This window comes from Hermetia illucens, chromosome 3 (assembly GCF_905115235.1).
Source record: "Hermetia illucens chromosome 3, iHerIll2.2.curated.20191125, whole genome shotgun sequence".
NCBI classification, from domain to species: domain Eukaryota; kingdom Metazoa; phylum Arthropoda; class Insecta; order Diptera; family Stratiomyidae; genus Hermetia; species Hermetia illucens.
Genome location: NC_051851.1, coordinates 151226235 through 151245299, shown reverse-complemented (window position 1 = coordinate 151245299; position 19065 = coordinate 151226235). Strand labels below are relative to the sequence as shown.

Here is a 19065-nt window from a genome sequence, read left to right as displayed (position 1 = left end):
AAGCACAGTTCCGAGCAGAGAAGCAAACTTAGTGCCCATAGAAGAGGAGAAGCTTTGCGACCTAGACTTAAACCTACCACGGCTCAAGCCGGAGAGCAAAACGCAAGTAATTTCTAAGTTGGAGGAGGAGGGTGACATTAGAGAAGAGCTCCAAGCACTAACGGAGCCAATGGCCAACACTAAAATAACCCAGGTAAACCTCCACTTCACAAGGACTGCATCTATAGTGATTTCAACGGCAAATTCCAAGGACAACATTAGAATAGTGCTGACTTAAGAACTCTGGGTGTACCGGGGGCAGATTCTCAGTCTGGAAGGAGGAAGCATGCAAGTATTCTCGGTCTGCAAGGAGGAAGCATGCAGATAATTTGAGATTCCGCTTGTGAAGCAAGAACATTCATCATTTTCAAACAAAACTAAATATATATGTCTTTCAGAGTTCCTAATTGGAAACCTTGCAGCTGTCCAAATCCCACTGGAAACCGGGGGAGGAACTTGAGAGGCAGTCGTGGCATCAGGATGCTTCCCAAGACACTGCAGCTGGATTTCGGAACTGACGAAGTTTTGCAAGCGGAAAGCGTAACCACTTCTTCTCGACTGCGATACCAACGCCCACCATAAGATCTGGGGAAACAGCGACATCAATCTGAGAGGTGAATATCTTCTGTAATTCATCCCTAATAATAATAAAATACATAATGTAGGGATTACACCAGGCAAGAGGTATAAAACATAATTCTAGGGCGGAGACTTGGAGAGGTACAAAAGAGCGTAACGACGTATAGCAACGCGATCTGCGAAGCAAGGCGGAACAGCTTCAGGAAATTTAGTGAAAGAAGAGAACAAACCACAGAGGCATCCAGGTTATACAAAGCTATTGTCAAAGACTGGGCAAAGTGTCTGAACAAGAAAGATAGGATATTTACACAGAATGAGGAGGACAGAGTACATCTGCTTCTCAGGATCCTACACAAGGCTGAAGGCAACAACATTCTGCCTGAAACCGCAGCAAGGAATAAAACCTAACCTTAAACCTCTGAAATAAGCCGGAGTAGAGGGCACCTTCCCCGCACTACTCCAGAGAGACCTAGAAACCATCTTAGAATCTCTTCTAAAAGTGGTATTGGGCAGCATAGCCTTGGAATATATACCAAAAGCATGTGAGGTGGGCAAAAGTGCCTTTATTCCGAAAGCGCACATCAAATCTTTCAGATCACCTTGCCTGACATCGTTCGTGCTCATAATAGTAGAGACAACTATATCAGAAAAGGGTAGGCAACAGGTAGGCAGGGAAAATTCTATTGTCTTGAATACTAACCCTGTCCAAAGGGTGGGGTACTTTTTTTTGAGGAAGTGAAAATCTTCAAAAGACACTGGTTTTCCTCGTCTGCGATAAAGGAAAGACAAACTTGCCGTTGTATATGTTCGTCAACTATCAATTGGCATCATTCCCGAGTTTCCCGTCTATCATCACTCCCGACTATTTGTGATACAGGCTTGGAAGTTATCATGCGAATCCGAATTATGGGCATAGTTTCTTTTATGGCGCTTCGTGATGATATAGAGCTTACTTTTCTGTAAATAGCTCTTGACAATAGCTGCGATATATTGGGGAATGCCACTCTTCTTCAGAGACTCCCGTATTAGGTTCCAGTTGGATCACCACCACACAATATTTGCTGCTACTTTTCTTTTCTGGAATTGCATTTTCACAAAACTAGTAACCAATTTGATGCTTCAATGGTTGTTCTGGCTTTGCGAAACCCAAACTTCCGATCTGAGTGATCTCTCTGGCTCCTAACAACCGGGGGTAGATTACTCGATGTAGCATTTTCCACACTGTCCAAAAGACATGTAGGTCTGTTGGAGGTTTACCCGATTTAGGTGGGACCCTTCCGACATGCACCCTTTGAATAATTCAGTGATCATATCCGGTCTAAATTTGTTGTCTATTCAACCGCAGATCTCCAGCAGCTCGCCTCTGGTGACTGGTGGAATTGTCGTCACATTCACAAGGTTGCTGTAAAGCGTCGGTGCTCACATCTTGTTGGACGAATAATTCCTGGATGATGTTTAACAAGAGGGGAGGACTTGTGATCCGTGGAGAGGAACGATCTCTGAATCGCCTCATCACAATTTTAAAGTCCCCGCCCCCCCCCCCCCCCCCACCGTTTTACGTCCGTTTTCGAGCAGAACTCTCCCTGTTGCCCCTCTTGCTCCATTGGATGGCGAACTTCAGGGTTACGGTGGCTTCCTTATAGGCACGCAGTAGTTGGGTCTTCTACGGGGAAACGAGGACCTCCTAGGCATAGGCACGTCATATGCTTTGATGATGCATTGGGCTGAATGGGTAGCTCCTTTAGTAGGTTGGTTTAGTCACACTTCTATACATATTGGTACAGATTGGGGTCTTATTAGCGCTTTTATGGATTATGATAGAGGTTCAACTACTGGCCGAGGTAACAAATACTGGAATACAAATCCAGAGTTACGCTGGTGTTGTTTTGATTTGTTGGGGTAAATATGAGGATGCCCCATCTGATAGAATCCAAACTGGACTAAGAATGATTATTGTTTGCTGCGGGAAAGCGGGGCTGCGGATCAATCCCGACAAAGCTACTGTAGTACGATTCATTAGGAAGTCCAAGCTCTATCACCTGAGATCCATAAGGTTACATGGCATGTGTGTGAAGCGAGAAACAGAGATTAATACTAGGTCAAAAAATTCTTTGGACGACGCAAGTTAGGAATACATGTCGGAGAGCTACAAGGGCTTTGATGACTTACTTCGTAGTAGCGGAAAAATGGGGTTGTCTTCCAAAGATACTACTTTGGATAAACGATTATTTAAGGGGCGGCAATCTGAGCAGACAGAACTGAGCTCAGCACAACAGCCAGGGTGGACACTGCAAAGACTGGCTTCCTGGTTTACCAGTCTGGTTATGAGGTCCTGAAGATCCTTCTGAGATTAACTCCTCTGCATCCGCAGGCAAGAAGGGCGATATTCTGAATATCCGGGAGTACCGGCAAAGTGGGAATCGGTCCAAAGCGAAGGCAGGTTGATATACTTTCTGTCCGGTATCCAGAATTACAGATAATAATGGATAACATGACAACGAGATTTCATTTCGATAAGAAGTTTGAAATATGCTGGAGCAACAGAGCAAACAGGAAGAATGTTGCTACGACATGCGGCCTAGGCCAGCAATTGATTACCTGGTCCACTGACGGATTCCCCACCGCATAGTGAGCGGGCCCCGGGGTCATTGGTACTTTCAAACAACGGGTAAGCACACTGATATATTCCAGGTGGAAATATACGCCACAGACAGGTTTGTCTCCTTTACGCTGCAAAGGGGCACAGCATTGTGTAAGTGAACTCCAAATTAGTATGGGAATGCCTTAGCAGAATGAACACCCTTGGCTCGCTCAATAAACTGTAGATACTCTGGGCTATAGACCTTGTTAGGTTAGAAAGCATTGAGGTGGCAGGCGAGTTCGGCGGAAAAGCAGTAGCGAAGCAGTAATGGAACAGTCCAGGGTGTTGATTGAGATTCAAACCCAAACATTCGAAAGATTGTTTAAACCTAACCAAGCCTCCGGATCACAGTGGCAACACTCACTGATCACTGCACACAGAAGCTATCACCTGGGGAAACTAGATATATGTGGTGGCATTCGATTAGTACGAGGTCTATTTGGGTGAAAGTGGCCCCGTCTGGAAAGATCCATGTTTGTTTGAAGACCATTTTCCGCGCAAAACAGGTACTTCCGTAGTCTCTTACCAATACTGTCTTTATGTACGCTATGAGTTTTGTGTAGGTATGATTTTGATATCACACCTTCGAGGGTCCGTTCCAGTAGAAGGTGTCCTCCCCCAACTCCGCAGTCTGAGGCTTATATTTCGAAATTCGTCCCCAGAGCACAGAGTCTATAGGTTCTCGATTCGAAGCCCGCCCTGCTCGGCTTTAGAAACACGCCCAGGGCAGGTTTCGTTTTTATCTGACTAGGAAACGTACCCCGAGCATGGAGTTTAGTATAGTCCATGAAACCAGCCCTTGTTCAACGCATCTCTTGTAACATTTGTGACACCAGCCTTATATTGGGATGGGGTATATGCAAACTACTTAGCAGCTCCTGTTCCGTACAAGAACGAGTGTTCCATAAGAAGACTCGCGTTCATCACTCTCCGTCTGCAGCTTGCCGTTAAGGAAGAACTCCTAGCGACCACCACGTGACAGTGGAGATAGGGTTTAGTAGAAGAGTAGTTGATGTCAGTTTAGTAAGTATTTCCCAGATCTTGTGCCCCATCATGGATACTAATCTTCGTTTCGCCCTGGGATCTTTACTACCCTTTGACCTCCTATTAGGGAGGACCCTCACAGCTTCCCCCATGTTTGGCCTCGTGTATCTTGTCCTTGCCCGTGAAATATTCTTACCCTTTTGCCGTTTTTGACACTAGAGGTGATCTGAACATTGGTGGACCTCTCACGAGTGAATTCTGTTCTTAGCCCTGACGAACTTCCTGAATAGATAGATGAGGTGCGTGTCGAAATTGCCTTCGTCTGCTATAACGATCTTCTTTTAACCCATCATCTTTTGTCTTTGTTATTGGTGTCCTTATTAGAGTTGTGCTTCGTTTGAATACAGACGTCAGCTCGTTTGATTACTCCCAAGAAGCGCTGGGTCTGGTGTTTATGTGATAACCATTTTGATCTACGCACTAGAGGTGAGCAAACACGGGCACAATTTGGAAATATATTTCATGAACACATCCTTGCAGTTCAATAGGTATGCCTCTTTCCGTCCCTTGGGGTCGCACGTATAATAATTAGAGCTCTGGCAACTGCTCGCAGGCCGTCGATGCATCTGTCACACGCGATTTTATATCTATTGACATAAATGTTGGTGGAAGGTTGGAACTATGAGCTACATACAATGCACACATGCATGCAGTGAATGGCATCTGGTTACGTCGAGTTTGGGAGGGCTGGGGGTAATTTATACACATGCGAAGGGGGGTATGCAATTTTTCTCCTGAAATGGTCATGTGTGGTTTCAAATGAAAGGTCTCAATTATTATTTTCCAGAGCAACTAAACGTTTCGATGGAGGGGAGACTTGCAATGGCGTACGTTCCTAGGTATTGGGTATAGTATTTGATATGATGAAGAATTCAGGATCATGAGTGACTGATACTGACGTGGGAGAGAAAGCAACAAACTTGTAAGATAGATGCCTAAAATAGAACAATGACAACATGAAGCACAGATTGGGTGCTATTAGTCCTATTGCAGAAGCACGTCAAGTAGAATTCCGTCAATAACATTCTTTTAATTTGCAGCGAATCAGCTTAATTCGCTTTATCTTGTTCTGAATGGTGCCAAAGACGAATAGGCAATAACGCCTCCACCGTATTTCAACTACCCTCATTACTCTTAAACACATAACTGCGATTCAATTAATTCAAAAGTGTCTCTTGATTCAAGCGTCAACACGTGCCTTGCGTTGCTCCTTTTAAATCATCCCAATGTTTCCCAACCCCAAGATGACTTCAGCGCTAACCTGACGAACCTCCGTCAGGCACTTGAAATGTTTCTTTTTTTCTGTCAGATATTTCAAATCTCCCCTTCCACAGTCCATAGTCGACCGGGTAATTTCCTCTTTTGTTGTTTTTCGGGAGGTGAGCGATTCCCGGTGATATTGTTGGTTTCCTCTTTTAAATTGCTCCTGTAGCCTTGGGCTGTATATCTCCACTACGGCATTAAACTAGCCTTAATGTCGCTGACAAGGAGGTTTTTATTCGTCCTGGTTTCTGTGCGTACAGAAAAAATTAGCTCGATAAATTTTACACATAAAATTGTGGTTTAAGTTGTTTACGAACACGAAAAAAAATCCTGGGGATTTCCTTGGGGTATTCGCTTATTTTTAGTATGTATGGAAGTTGTCCTCTTTGGTTGTACTCCCCGCGGACATTGGAAAGCTTTGATATAATTTTTGATTAAATATAAACAGAGATGATGACGGCATTCTTGCTCTGCAGTTGGAAGCGGTATTTGTTTATATCACTGAATTGCTGCTGGGCTACAACGTGTGCGGGTAATGAAGTTATGGCGTCGCGTGAATTATATGCTTCAGGACCTGTTGCCTCTTATTTTCGTTGGGAAATGGGTCACTCGCTGTTGGAAGGTACGTATTTAGAATGCTTGGTAATATTTATCAAATTTGGATATTAATGGGTAAAAGGATTTTAAAAAGTTTTCAAATAAAACATGTCCATGGGTAGGTCGCTGGGTGAGTGTTAAAAACTGGGCCTGGGCCGGGTACTGTCTGGCAAAGTGTCGCTTCAGTCCTCTAAGGACAGAAATTTGGCGTCAAATATTTTTCAGGATCAACGATACAAAGGTTGACCAGCTAGCAACGAAGGAATGAAGGGTCTTTTACCATAGTAAAAGATGCAGATGGTATGCCGTCACGTTAACGTTCAAAGGGGACTAAAAAGGACTAACCGTTTCATCCAGGGCAGAGACTACTCTTCAGACGCTGCCTCACCTCTGCCCTGGGGCGGTTTAACTTCTATATAATTCGCAACCTTGTCGTATTTTTGTGATTATATAAAGGAGCGTTTTTTCACCTGTTGCCACTTTCGGCCACTTTGCTCCCAGAGCGGATGTGAGGCAGTGTCTGAAGAGTTGCCTTTGCCCTGGATAAAACTACTATGGACTACTATGCCCCAAACTAAGGATCCGTGGAGCAAAAAATGTGGTAGCAAGTTGCTCTCCATTCGGTCCGGTCATCATGTGGATATGGACCTTCGATCCCCCATATCCTAAACAAGTTCAAAGGCCACTCCAGTATTGCGCCACTGGGAAACTCTAGGAACAAAGAGCTGACTTGCAGCAGATAGGACGACTTGTTCGAAATTCAGATCTTCAACAGGCATATTATAAGGCTTTCAAGGGTACATCGATCTGAGGTATATACGGCAAATTTTCCTATACTAAGCGAGGGGTGCTCCGAGGTGGCGAGGAGGTAGACCGGACTGCAACTCTGTCGACATAATCATCACCAAGTAGCCGAGGAGAATATTGTGATTCGGACAGTTAATAAGGTGAAGAGGGGGAGTATGTACTTTAGTTTTTTATAGAATGAAACCGGAGAAAAACGGATTGTTTTGCCACAGCGCTGTGCTGTTAAGTGATCTCCATTGAGGGTAGTTGCAGTTGAAAGGGGAGTTTCTTCATAATTTGACAGGTGAAACTAATGGTGTTCCACCTTCAATTTATTCAATAAAGAATTATATGCGGTCTTCTCTTGTAACTAGTTTGAAACCCGGCGACTTCTGTACCAAACGGATCATAAATTACAGCAGATATCGTTTGTGCTTGTCAGTTCTGAAAATGGCTTTTGAAGTCTTCCTCGATGAAGATTACCTGTTTTTTGGTTTGACGGGATTTGTCAGTTATATTTGATGGTTATTGAGTATTGACATGCATTGGCTGCAAAAGTGTCTGAATGGCTATAGGTCATCGCAGAGTCTCAGGGGCTTAGCGACGAAAGTGCGAGAACTTTATAGTCTTGCAGATTACTCACTGAGGAAGCTATCACCATACCTGGCAGTTAGGTACAAAATGAAGATCCATTGAATGAGGGGAAGGAGAAACCTAAGGTTCGGTGCGAGATCAAGAAGTGGACTAAAGGATGGACTCATGTGAAATACAGCCTTGTGGGAGATAACTTGATATTTGTTGATATGTGCCTCTCTGTTTACCAGGACCATCAATGGATTGTGATAACCACACTATGGGACCGTACTGTTAACAAAACGCTACGGGTTTTGCCTGAGAAGTTAAAAAATACCTCCGTCAATCCAGGGTTCTATGGTAACCATGAACATTAGAACTGACTGTATTCGAACGCTGTCTCGCTAATAGCTGGGCCTGGCTTTCGTGTGGACTATAGCACGGAGTACCTCCTAATAAAGTAATCGAAATGCGTACCGTGCAACAGTGAGAATTGGGTGACCACACCCAAAAAGAAAGAATTTGGTAAGTCAAGCATTGGAACAGATTTCGACGTTGGTGTACTGCGAAGACAACAATCAGCAAAGGTCCTCACTCAGGAAGCAGGAACTAGGAAGGGGACGTCTAAGATCATCATATCAGACGTTCAGAAGGAGACACGCTTCAGTGACGCAAGTAGTAAATAGTATCTGGCCTACCTGCAGGAAAACCTGAAACCAGAAGGGACCCTTAAGAAGGATCAGAATAGACATAAGCAGAGGATAGGATAGTGGATTCAAAGCCAAATAAAACCACAACGGACTTAGAGAGCCGCCTTGGAAGAAGCCACATTTAATTGATATATTTCCTGACGTTTGTGAGGATACCGATACCTTCGTGCTCCAGTTCTTTATCACTCTTCTCAGGAGAACCACATTCGGGTTAAGTTTCTAGTTGCCACGAATGCGATATGGACTCAAAGGGTGATGATGATGTGGGCTGTCGAGATATTTCGATTTTGATGGACAACCTGCTTTACAGCTACCGTACCGATTATAAGCTGTTCCTTACAGCCTCGAGAGCCTTTTGCGCATCCCTTTTGCTCCTCAGCTCTCAATTTATGAACATCAAGATGTTTTGAGATGTCCGCACACAGAACTGAAGTGAAGACCTTGTAGATGGTAGGAAGAAGTAGTGAATTTGATCAACCTCCGGCGCCTTCCAATTACCTTCTTTTTCCAAGGGATGTTTCTACGTCGACTTCAGTTACGTCAGGCATGTTCACTTCGGCGGGGTCCTAGTATGAGCCGATAAGGTGTTGGAGCCACGTTGCTTCTACATTGCAACGGGTTGGTTCACTCCAAACACTTTTCCAACAGTCTTCTGCCTGATCCAGATCGAGGTTACTTTTTCGACCTGAGTTAGTGAGATTTTTGGTTTTGCTGAAATAAGGTGTTGTCTGTCCTTCGCTGAAAGCTTTTTTGATACCTACGGATGTGTTTGGAGTATACCGCAAGTTTTTGCTACAGCATTTCGAAGATTTCTTCGATAAGTCTGTCATTGGACAGATGGTAGTTTTTAATGATGTTCCCAATGCATCTGTGCACTCGTGGTGATGGATTTCCAAGAAGTATTTGGCATGGCTAATCTTCTTTCTCAACTTGTCGACCCTTTTGTTGAGTCGAAATACCCAAAACGGTAACGCCAAAATTCTGTCAACGGCAGCAATGATGTTTGTAGTTGTCGAAGTAAACTTTAGTTTTGGGATCTTTGGCCTAGCGTATAGGAGAATTTCAACATATTCTGTGAATGCGACCTGGAAGGCGGGCAAATAATAGCATTGCGCTCACCCGAGGTTATTACCTTGATTTGACTCAGGTACTCATTCACAGCTAGGTTGACTGGTATCCGACATCCAGTCACGATACAAATCCCACTGCCACCAGCGAGATTTAAACCACGACCTTCCGCTACAGCAGCCCACCGCTCTAACCACTTGAGCCATCCGGACACTCGGTCAAAACACCATTATAAATTGGGTCGACATTCCCAGTCACTAAGCTTCTACTGGTTACTAGCTTCATGGAGTGCCTTATATGTAGAGTATTCGAATTACTCCTTTATTTAGTCCGGTAAGTTGATGACTCCAGCTCCAGTGAAACTTCGTGGATTTGTGATTGACGATGTTTTGCTCCGGAACATGACTTAGTTCCGGAAAGCGGGTTCTGAACGCATCATGAAGTCGGTGTCTATACTTCAAAAGGTGGGGATGGTATTTGGAGGGGAGCCGGGGAAATACAGTGTAACGTCACTACAAGTTATCCGATATACGCGTCGATTCCTCCCCCCCGGATTACAGATTTGTTAAGGAGGTTTACTCTCCCAGAAAGGGAAAGGGAAGGTTAGGGAAAACCAACACATGGGAACATTCAACTTGTCCGCAGGTACTTATTTACAAGATCATCTCGCAATATTCGTTGCTGACCCAATGGATCATGCCATTATCTGCAACCCATGACACGCGCCTGCTTGCATGCTCTGCGTTAACAAAACTCAGGTCGGGATTAATCTGGTACGCCAGGTGTATCTATATTCAGAGCATCTAACTGCAGATCTCGTGGCTGTCCAAGTCTCACTTGAGAGGCGGTCGTGGGATCAGAATATTTCTCGTGAGATGAAATTAGTCGCAAGACTGGAAAAGTTCTGCGAGATGAAGGCGCTACCACATCTCCTCAACTGCTATACCAACGTCCACCATGAAATCTGAGGTAGCAACGACATCAATCCAGTGAGGTGAATACCTCCTTAAATTCATCATCAATAATAAGTTTGAAATACATAATATGGAGAACGCGCCAACATTTGTGACCAGCACCAGGCACGAGGTACCTGACAAAACTCAAGCGACTCAACTTTCTGATGAGCGCCTTCGTTAGGAATTGAAGGGAGTCGGATGTGCGCTCTACGTTGCATTACAGAATAATCAGATTCGACATTCGATGGAGTAGGTGAAAGCGATTAGACCCGAGTCTGCACGGGGACTAATCTAAAGTGACTTCGGCCTCGAAACCTCATCAGAGGTTATCTAATATCATAGAAACCGGGATATCTCTCTGAGATATCTCTCAGGAGAATTCTTGGGGCATGGGCATAGTGCTGAATTTGTCATCAATTTCAAAAGAAACAACGCAGGCCTATTCAGATTCGGACAGTGGTCATGCTGATATATCTATCGAGCACGCGATCTTTATACCACCAGATCACTGCGTCCCCCGATTAATAATTCGAGACCTATTTAGAACTACCCCATGCACGACAGCGGTATTATTCGTGCGGTTGTGACACCAGATCCTGAATGACCAGAAGGTAATATGAGATAAGCTTCAGTGTTATTGTAAGGTATGTAGATAAGGAGTTATTTACTAATGAGCAATTAATTCGAGCCAGAAAGTCCCCTGGCCCTGAGGGCACGGAAGCGTTGACGTCTCCCATCTTAGTAATACAACGTACAACCCCAAGCAGACCAACTTCAGCGAGACTTACATGACTGGTGACAACAATTGAAGGAGCTAAACCAGACAATTTTGAGGAGATGATCCCAAGAATGTTTAGAAAACTTAAGGGTTCTATCAAGATACGACAAGGACGGCCCGAAGATAAAATTTGACCAGGACATCCTCTCTGGAAGTGATGGGCGAATTATAGCTGTTATTATCCGATACCATGGTACGAAAAAGCAGGTTGCTGCGCTGAATTTGCGTTCTTTGCCTATTAAGGTCCCCCGATAGTGCTGTTAGTCCCGATCCTGAGAAGGATAAAAGATAGTATCAACCTGTGCGTTGGGGCTTAAGAATACCCCCAAAATCTACTGTGCTTGTTGCAAGAGGCAATTGAAATTTGTGGACTAGTAGCCTGCAAATTTTAGAGTTTTATTCCTATCCAAACATCATCAACAACGGTTCGGATAGGGAATGACCTCATGGCAACGACCTTTGGCTAATGAAAACGGAGTATGATTGGTTTCTGGAATGTGCACACGCTTCTCGAGAACGGTAGCAGCGCTCCTCAGAATGCTCGTTCGAGCGGCAATTCCAACGATATAAACTGGACATTCTGGACCTAGGCGAAGTAAGACCGTCGGTCTCCAGAGAGTACTCCTCTTCCTCTTGCTACACTAATGCCGATGTTCTTTTGTACTCAGGGAAGCCAGCTGGTAGCAGATGTGAATCCGGTGTCGGATTGGGGCGCTCCCCGATTGCTAACAAGATTTCTAGCTATTAGATTTCGGTCCAGATTGCTACGCACCAACTGAGACTTCCGACATAGTGAAAAAGGATGCTTGATGCGAGCAATTGCACGTAGTTCAGGAGTCTTCCTAAAGGTGACATTGTGATCGTGATATGTGCGAGTGTCAAGATGGGTTCTGACAACACTTTACTCGGACATGTAATGAGTAAACAATGGTCTGGGAGGTTTCTGTAAATTCTAGCACCTTGTCATTGGTAGCACATTCTTCGACCAAAGAGCCTGCCATAAGGTCATTTGGGTTTCAACTACTCAGCACCGTGCGGACAATCAGATCAACCACTTCGCGACCAGCAGGAGGTATAGGTGTTGTCTTCTGGATGTGAATAACAAGAGGGGGCTTTGAAAGGGATCATCACCTGATGATCACTCATGTTCACTGTGCGATGCGGGGTGAGAGGGATGCGTTCCCCCGTTCAATACCGACCGTTTTGATGATTCAACTGTCATTCGACAGTGGGTGCGCTACTTTGCTGATCGAACAGCGGATATACTACTTAGTAACCCGCCTGGGAATATCGACGAGCGTTGTGCTGCCATCAAAAACGCCCTTTTCACGGTTGCTACGCATGTCATCGGCCACGTCTCGAAGGGGCGTCATAAGATGAGGCTGACTGCGGAATCGACCAAGTGGGTCGATAAATGGAGGGGGTAGAAGGCTCTACTGACCGCTGCCTGTGATGGTGGGCTCGACGCCTTCGAACTCAGATGCCGAGCGAAATCCCGAGAAGTTCAGCGTGGGGTGTGCCGTAACAGTGCTACTGCGCTGGCCTGGGAATTTTAATTGCCGCAGAACGCAATGATTTCAAAAATGTATACCTCATTAAGAAAGAGATTACATGTGGTCGCAAATCTTCGGATGGTCCTTTGAAGGACGTTAACAGTCATCCACGATGACGAGCATATGAAGAGGTGGAGATTCTTCTCTTTGCAGATGGAATAGCTACTCACTACTATACAGACTATTCGTTCTAACGGAAGAGAAATCATGTCGGTCATAAATGCACTCAAACGGAGTAAAGCCACTTAGCTGGATGATCTTCAGAGTTAGTTACTACCGCTCCTGCAATGACTGTAGACCTGCTGCTTTCACTCGTATGGAAACCTTGGGAATCGATCTTTCTCAAAGAGTGGAAGAAAGAGATGATCGCTAGGTTTCAAAGGAAGGGTACCCGTTTCGAGTATGACAATTAGAGGGATTTCTTCGTGCCATCGCAAAGGTAGCATCTAAAATAATCCTGGAACCCATCAAGGACATCTCGAATGCTTTATCGACAGATAGTGGGCTGATCCTCTGGCATTGGCCACGTCAATTATTTTGGAATGAGGCAAGGAATTGAGATGACTTCGAGAAAAAAGGGCCTATCATTCTGCGATCTACTTGCACTTGAGGGAGTTCATCGGAAAGTTGAATACCGTAACCAGTTGGTCAGATGAGCAACTGGTTCACTAAATCCGACATAGGAAGTTTGAGGTAGGGTCCACCTATCAGAAAGTCGTGGATTTCTACGAGAATATGAATATAGATTACAACAGGGTTGTTTTAACCGTGTACGGACTGGACGGTGTTAAAGGAAACTCTACAAAACCATGATGATAATCGGTCCCACAAGAGCGAATAATACTACGTAAGGAGAAGGGGTAGCTGGAGGACTCAGTTGGCTTTTGTGATTTTGTCAGTTTTGGTCTGTATTCACCAGCCCTTATTTGCAGTTACCAACCGCGTTGTGTCCAGATAGCTGAGCGGTTAGAGCACAAGGCTGTCGTGCGGAAGGTTGCGGTTCAGATTTCGCTGGTGGTGGTGGAATTTGCATTGTGATTTGACGTCGGATACCAGTTGATTCAACTGTGAGTCAAATCAGGGTAATAATGTCGGGCGAGCGCATTGCTGACCACATTGCCTTCTATATGGTACTGTAACGCTGTATTTCACTGTTACGGTCTTGAATGAAGTGTTCTAACTCACTTCATGGTCCTGATCCAATTGGATTGTTGGGCCAACGATTATTATGATTATTACCGCGTTAGTCAAATATAGGCATGTAGCAGTATAGCTGAATGTAGTGTCGTACTGCGTAGCGTAGACGCGATTGTACCTTGACAGGTAACGACTATTCCGTAAGCTACTTGAATGGGGCATCAGCCAGTGGCACGTGTCGCTGTACCGACGAATCATGAGAATATACCAGTAGTCCACCCGATGAATGAGAATATAATGGTGTTCCCAAAGAGGCAGGATCGGAGCGGTGCAGTGGGAGGGTTGTAATCCCACATGGACCCAATCTAAACAGAGCAATATAACATATTGAAATGAAAGGAGTTTTTACTGCTTTCCATGGTAGTCCTCCGCTTACTCCCCTCTTCCCGGAAATACAAGGATGTGTATGGATCGTGATATTGAAAAATTGCACAAGAATATAAGCCTAGTTGGATGTGAAACATATTGTCAGCTCTCTTGAAGTTCTTCTCATAAAGGGAGTGATTTCTACTCAGCAGATTTCTTAATATTATTCTACTTACCCAGATCATCGCTCACTTCTGGACTCTCGCATTTATTTCCTTTGTAACCTTCTTTACATAAGCAAGTGACCGAGGATGCTCCAATTTGTCTGTAACAAAAATAAATATGAATCAGTCAACTTTGGGCTAGAACTATATTTCTAGATAATACAAATTTGCAGCAATATCGTCCGTCCTGTCGTTCTCTATGGTTCTGAGTGTTGGCCGACTATAAAAGACAATGACCGGTGTCTTGTGGTAATGAAGACGAAGATGTTGTGTTGGACTAGTGGCGCGATAGTTTGATGAGGATATCTGCGGTCGATATGAGGCTGTACCGTTCGTGGAGAAACTGCAAGAGAGGCGTCTTCGATGGTATGGTTATGTAATTTGTGTCAAGGTTAGTCTGAACATGGAAGTCGATGCTAAACGACCGAAAGGCCGCTCGAAACAACGTTGGTTTGGTACGCTGGATGTGGATTTAACAGCCTCGCGATTGCATCCAGATTAGACATTTGATAAAAGCAAATAGTGAAGCGGCTCAGGGCGAGCCCACCCTGCTTGCGAACGAAGGAAAAGAGCGAACACGGGACTTACTTGAGTTGTATCTGGCTCTGTGGGGGCGCTCGATTCAAAGGACCTCGGCAGAAACTTAATCAGATTTTAAGATCTTTTTGGAACAAACTGGTTAGCAAATGTAAAGGAATTAATTCTAAAGAAAAACAATATTAACGATGACTATTCCAAACAAAGCACTATCTAGTTGAAGATGATTGATGTATGATACCTACCCCATCAATCTCGGCAGAAAGACGGCCCTTTTGCAACTCTTTAACAAGGCAATTCACCATTCTCTTAAGTAGGTGAAAGGGTAGCTGAAGAACGCCAAACTCAAAACTAAATCGAATGAGTTTATGATGGAGCATCGGGACTTAAGTCATCTGTAGGAAGCCGATTTTGCAGTCCAAGGGGTAGTAGATGCAGTTGCAGGTTCGATTCATTCGAGGAAATACCAGTGGAGTAGTTTGTTATATATTCTACTTGTTTGTAAAGATAATAAAGCTCAGAAATATCTTCAAGGGCTCAAGTCACAAGTTTTACGAGATCATAACGATGGAATTCTTCTTGGACTAAAGCTACAAACCCGCGCTTTCGATATGTTAATCAACATACAACATTTCATTTCGGGATCTCCAGTGACATTACCAAGATGTACCGCCAGATTTTGCTAGCACCAAAGGATCAGTTAAGCTTGCGGAGTTTGTCTAACCCGAAAGGGTGAGTATTAGCTGAGAGCTATTAAACCCTCAAAAAGATTGGTTTCAGTGCAGTATTAAAACAAGTTAGTGTTCTTTATGCACCAAATAAGGTCACCTCGGCGCTAGCGCATCTCTGTCTGGCACCATTGGCTAGTTACTACCCGTCGTTATAGCTTATAATTGGGGCGAAAAGAACCGGAAGCCTATCGAAGAACAGATCACAAAGATATTCTCTTCCTTGGAGGATCCGAATCAGGTCCGAGTTTCTAAATGGACGGGGTGTAGTGGAGAGACATTACGCAAGGTTTGTGTGAGCAACTCCTAAAAAAGGTGCAGCTTACTTAAAATCTACCTATATATGGAGTCAGAAGGATATTGAGAATAAAGTTCGAAACGAGATTGAGAGTAAGGTCATAAAGCATTTCGATTATTCCGATGGTTGTCGCTCTATCCGTAACACATCATATGCGGGTAACTACAACACAACTTCAGACAATGGTTTAAAGGAGGTCACTTTTTGAAGGAGGAACTAGTGGAAACCGCTAGCTGGAGGAGATGGGCAAATTTGGAAAGGTTTGCGACAGTCATGTGAAACGGGGTGTGCCAGAATATGCAGAAATTTAAAAATTACCAATAACCAATAAGTAAAGGAAATTATTCAGAATCTGATAGCCCCTACAAAATTAAGCGAAGTCGATAGGCCGCAATTGTTGTTTCTATCGTCCTGAAGGAGGTTCACATGCTGGGGAATCAAGTGTTCGTGAACTGTTCTGGATTTGGGTGTATACGCTACCAGGATGCCGGCAGTACCAAGAAAGTTGCATTTTTATATTGTAAAACTTAAGATTAAAATATATAAAGTTTATGAGAGGATTTGAATGGATACTTATTAGAGAATTAGAGACATGGTTGACATAAATCTCTATGTGGGGCACAGCGGGAAATTACGCCGACGAGCCATTGCTGCCGGTTCTTGGCAATATGCTCTAAATGTTCCTTTATTTTCTTAGCTTTAACTCTTTTCGTTCGATTCCACCCGGACCAAACCCATGAGCAATCAATGTGCTTCCAAATTAGGGTCTAGGTCTTCTCTAACGTTTTTTCGAGAAAATGGCACTCTTCTTCCACTATTCTACGTCATGTAGCTCCAGGGTGACCCATTCATTGGCCATCGGATCCCACTGGATGTCGTTGTCGCCCTCTCCTATTATAGGATCTATCCACTACCACTTTCGCCTTCTGATCAACACGTCTGCAGACATCTAGTCTGTTCTCCGACGAACATCTTCATTTCCTACTGTCTCAGGTAAGAGTACCCCAGTTACACCATGCAGACCTGAGGTGATAAAGTTTTGTACCTTCCGAATCAAAATGGTGGCCATTTTCTGCGAACTGCTCTTACATAATAGCATAGAGAGAATATTGGGGCACGATAATCACAACCATCGGTAGAAACAGCGTAACTTTAAAATATAAATTCTTCGAAACCGCCAGTCTTCCGTTATTAGAAAAAGGGGATAGAGCGATGACCTGTCAGACTGAGAATCTTGATCTTACTAGTTTTTACCTTTGTGGAAATGATGATGATTTCGAAATGAATCGAACTGGAAGCAGAACCCTTTTCGGAACACACTCCGCCCCCAGCTGGAACCAGGGACTTTCGGGGGGAGAACCCGTGGCGGGGCTAATCGGCCACGGTCGACTTGAGGACGTTAAAACGAACCCGGTGCTCTCGCTTGTTTCCAGTGCCGTCAGTTTCCTGGAAGAAAGGCTTCAGCCTGTTCAAAATGGCGTCCAGACGCGTGCTTCCCATGTTTGAGGACCTTCTAGGGGCCCTTGCGTGGTGACTGCAGTGACTTCTCTATGGAATCAGTCCTCACCATAAACAAAATTTCGAGTTCCTTAAAGGTATGGACCGTTGGCTGGGTGTGACGAGATGGCGAAGGTGGCTTTAATTTGGGAACGCCTCTCATAGAGGCCACAACAATCCGGTCTCTCCTTCGAGGATCAAGCCGCCGGGGAGTTCTAGGTTCTCCCCGAATACCAGTTTAGCAGGGCTGGCAGCAAACTTTTCGTAGACGACTGTATGGAAGCCAAGCTGAACGAAAGGCACGACCTGCAACCGGGATCGCTCGCTACACCCTATAATGGCTGCTTTCAGTGCCCGATGCAAACATTCTAGCATTCTACTGGACTGCGGGTTTTGTGCTGTTGTCCGCCGGCATTTGAATCCCATTAGCTCTTGGAGCTTCCAGAAGAGAGTAGATCCAAATTGCATTCCCTCGTCTGAGATGATTCCGGTGGAAACTCTATAACGTGGAATCCGCTCTCGACAGACAGCTTCCGCATATTATTGTGCTGTTATGCCCTTCAGAGGTATCGCCTCAGTCAACCACATAAATCGATTAATGATCGTAAGCCAACACTTGTAGCCGTGCGTCCTTCCAAGCGGGTTCGTTCTCCGATTGCCAGGATGCCCAAGATCGTGCACTGATCGAAATACTTACTTACAAATAACGGTCGGAATGTGAGCCAAAGATGGGGAACTCATTGAACTTGTATTTGAAGTCCGACTGCAGGCTCTGAAGAACTGTGTCTTCTTTATGGGTCACAGCAATCGCCCAAAAAGCAACTGCGGCTTGAATGTTGATTTCGGAGATCCGCGACAGCAACTAGGTTGTCTTTACCGTGTCGTCTTGTCAGACTTGTGGTCCGTGAAAACGGTTGCTTTGAAGTGAGGCTTCACTTCAAAGGAAATTGAAAGTGCGTGATGCTCAGATACGCGGCTAGAAATTCACGATCATAGGCGCTGTAATTCTTTTGGGCGGGATTCAACTTTTTTGAGAAGAAACTCAACGGTTGCCCTCTGGTTATGAGCAGCAACTATCGCGATATTTGAGGCATAGATGAACATAGACTGCATTCTATTGAAGAAATGCTAAAAGTATAACGTATGCCAGCGGTTGCTTGGACAGTTTTTACAGACCGCACAACCTCCCGCGAATCTTTGGTCGTAGGACAAGGAAGGAAGGTGTGAAGTAATACCAGGTGGTGAGTAGCTTTGGGTAGAAAACGACGATAGAAGTTTACCGTGCCCAAGAACCTTCAACCTTTTCGGCCGATGGCTTGTTCCAAACAAGCCTATCAAGTGGGTGCTTTTAAAGCTCCGCGAAACCATCAGTCCGATTTTACTAGCCCCCTACTACAAATCCAGATTCATTTGGCCAAGATCAATGAATCCGGAAGAGAGCAAGAAGCCGTCGAAAAGACAATAGTTAAAAGTTGACCTGGAATGTAATGAAGAACACCGCTCTATACTCTCTTACGCTGATTACATTAACAACCTATGGGTAATTGTGGAGCAGCGTGTGCAGACCTAGAGTTTCTATGCCCATTGGGAGTGAGTAGTTTATGTTATAGAGAGGAAGGGGTGAGGTGCTCCCACGTCGGAGGTGATGAAAGCTCATGGCGGTGGCCCTCTTTAAAAAGTTATGGCCCTGC

General features: G+C 44.6%; 1 protein-coding gene across 1 annotated transcript in view; it reads right to left on the bottom strand.

Annotated features, from left to right (window-relative positions):
* LOC119651725 overlaps positions 1-19065 on the bottom strand; it is a 613458-nt gene that overhangs the window by 235733 nt on the left and 358660 nt on the right. Inside the window, exon 5 of the mRNA XM_038055449.1 lies at positions 14327-14415. Coding sequence (XP_037911377.1) covers positions 14327-14415 — 89 coding nt within the window. The remainder of the gene's footprint in view (positions 1-14326; positions 14416-19065) is intronic.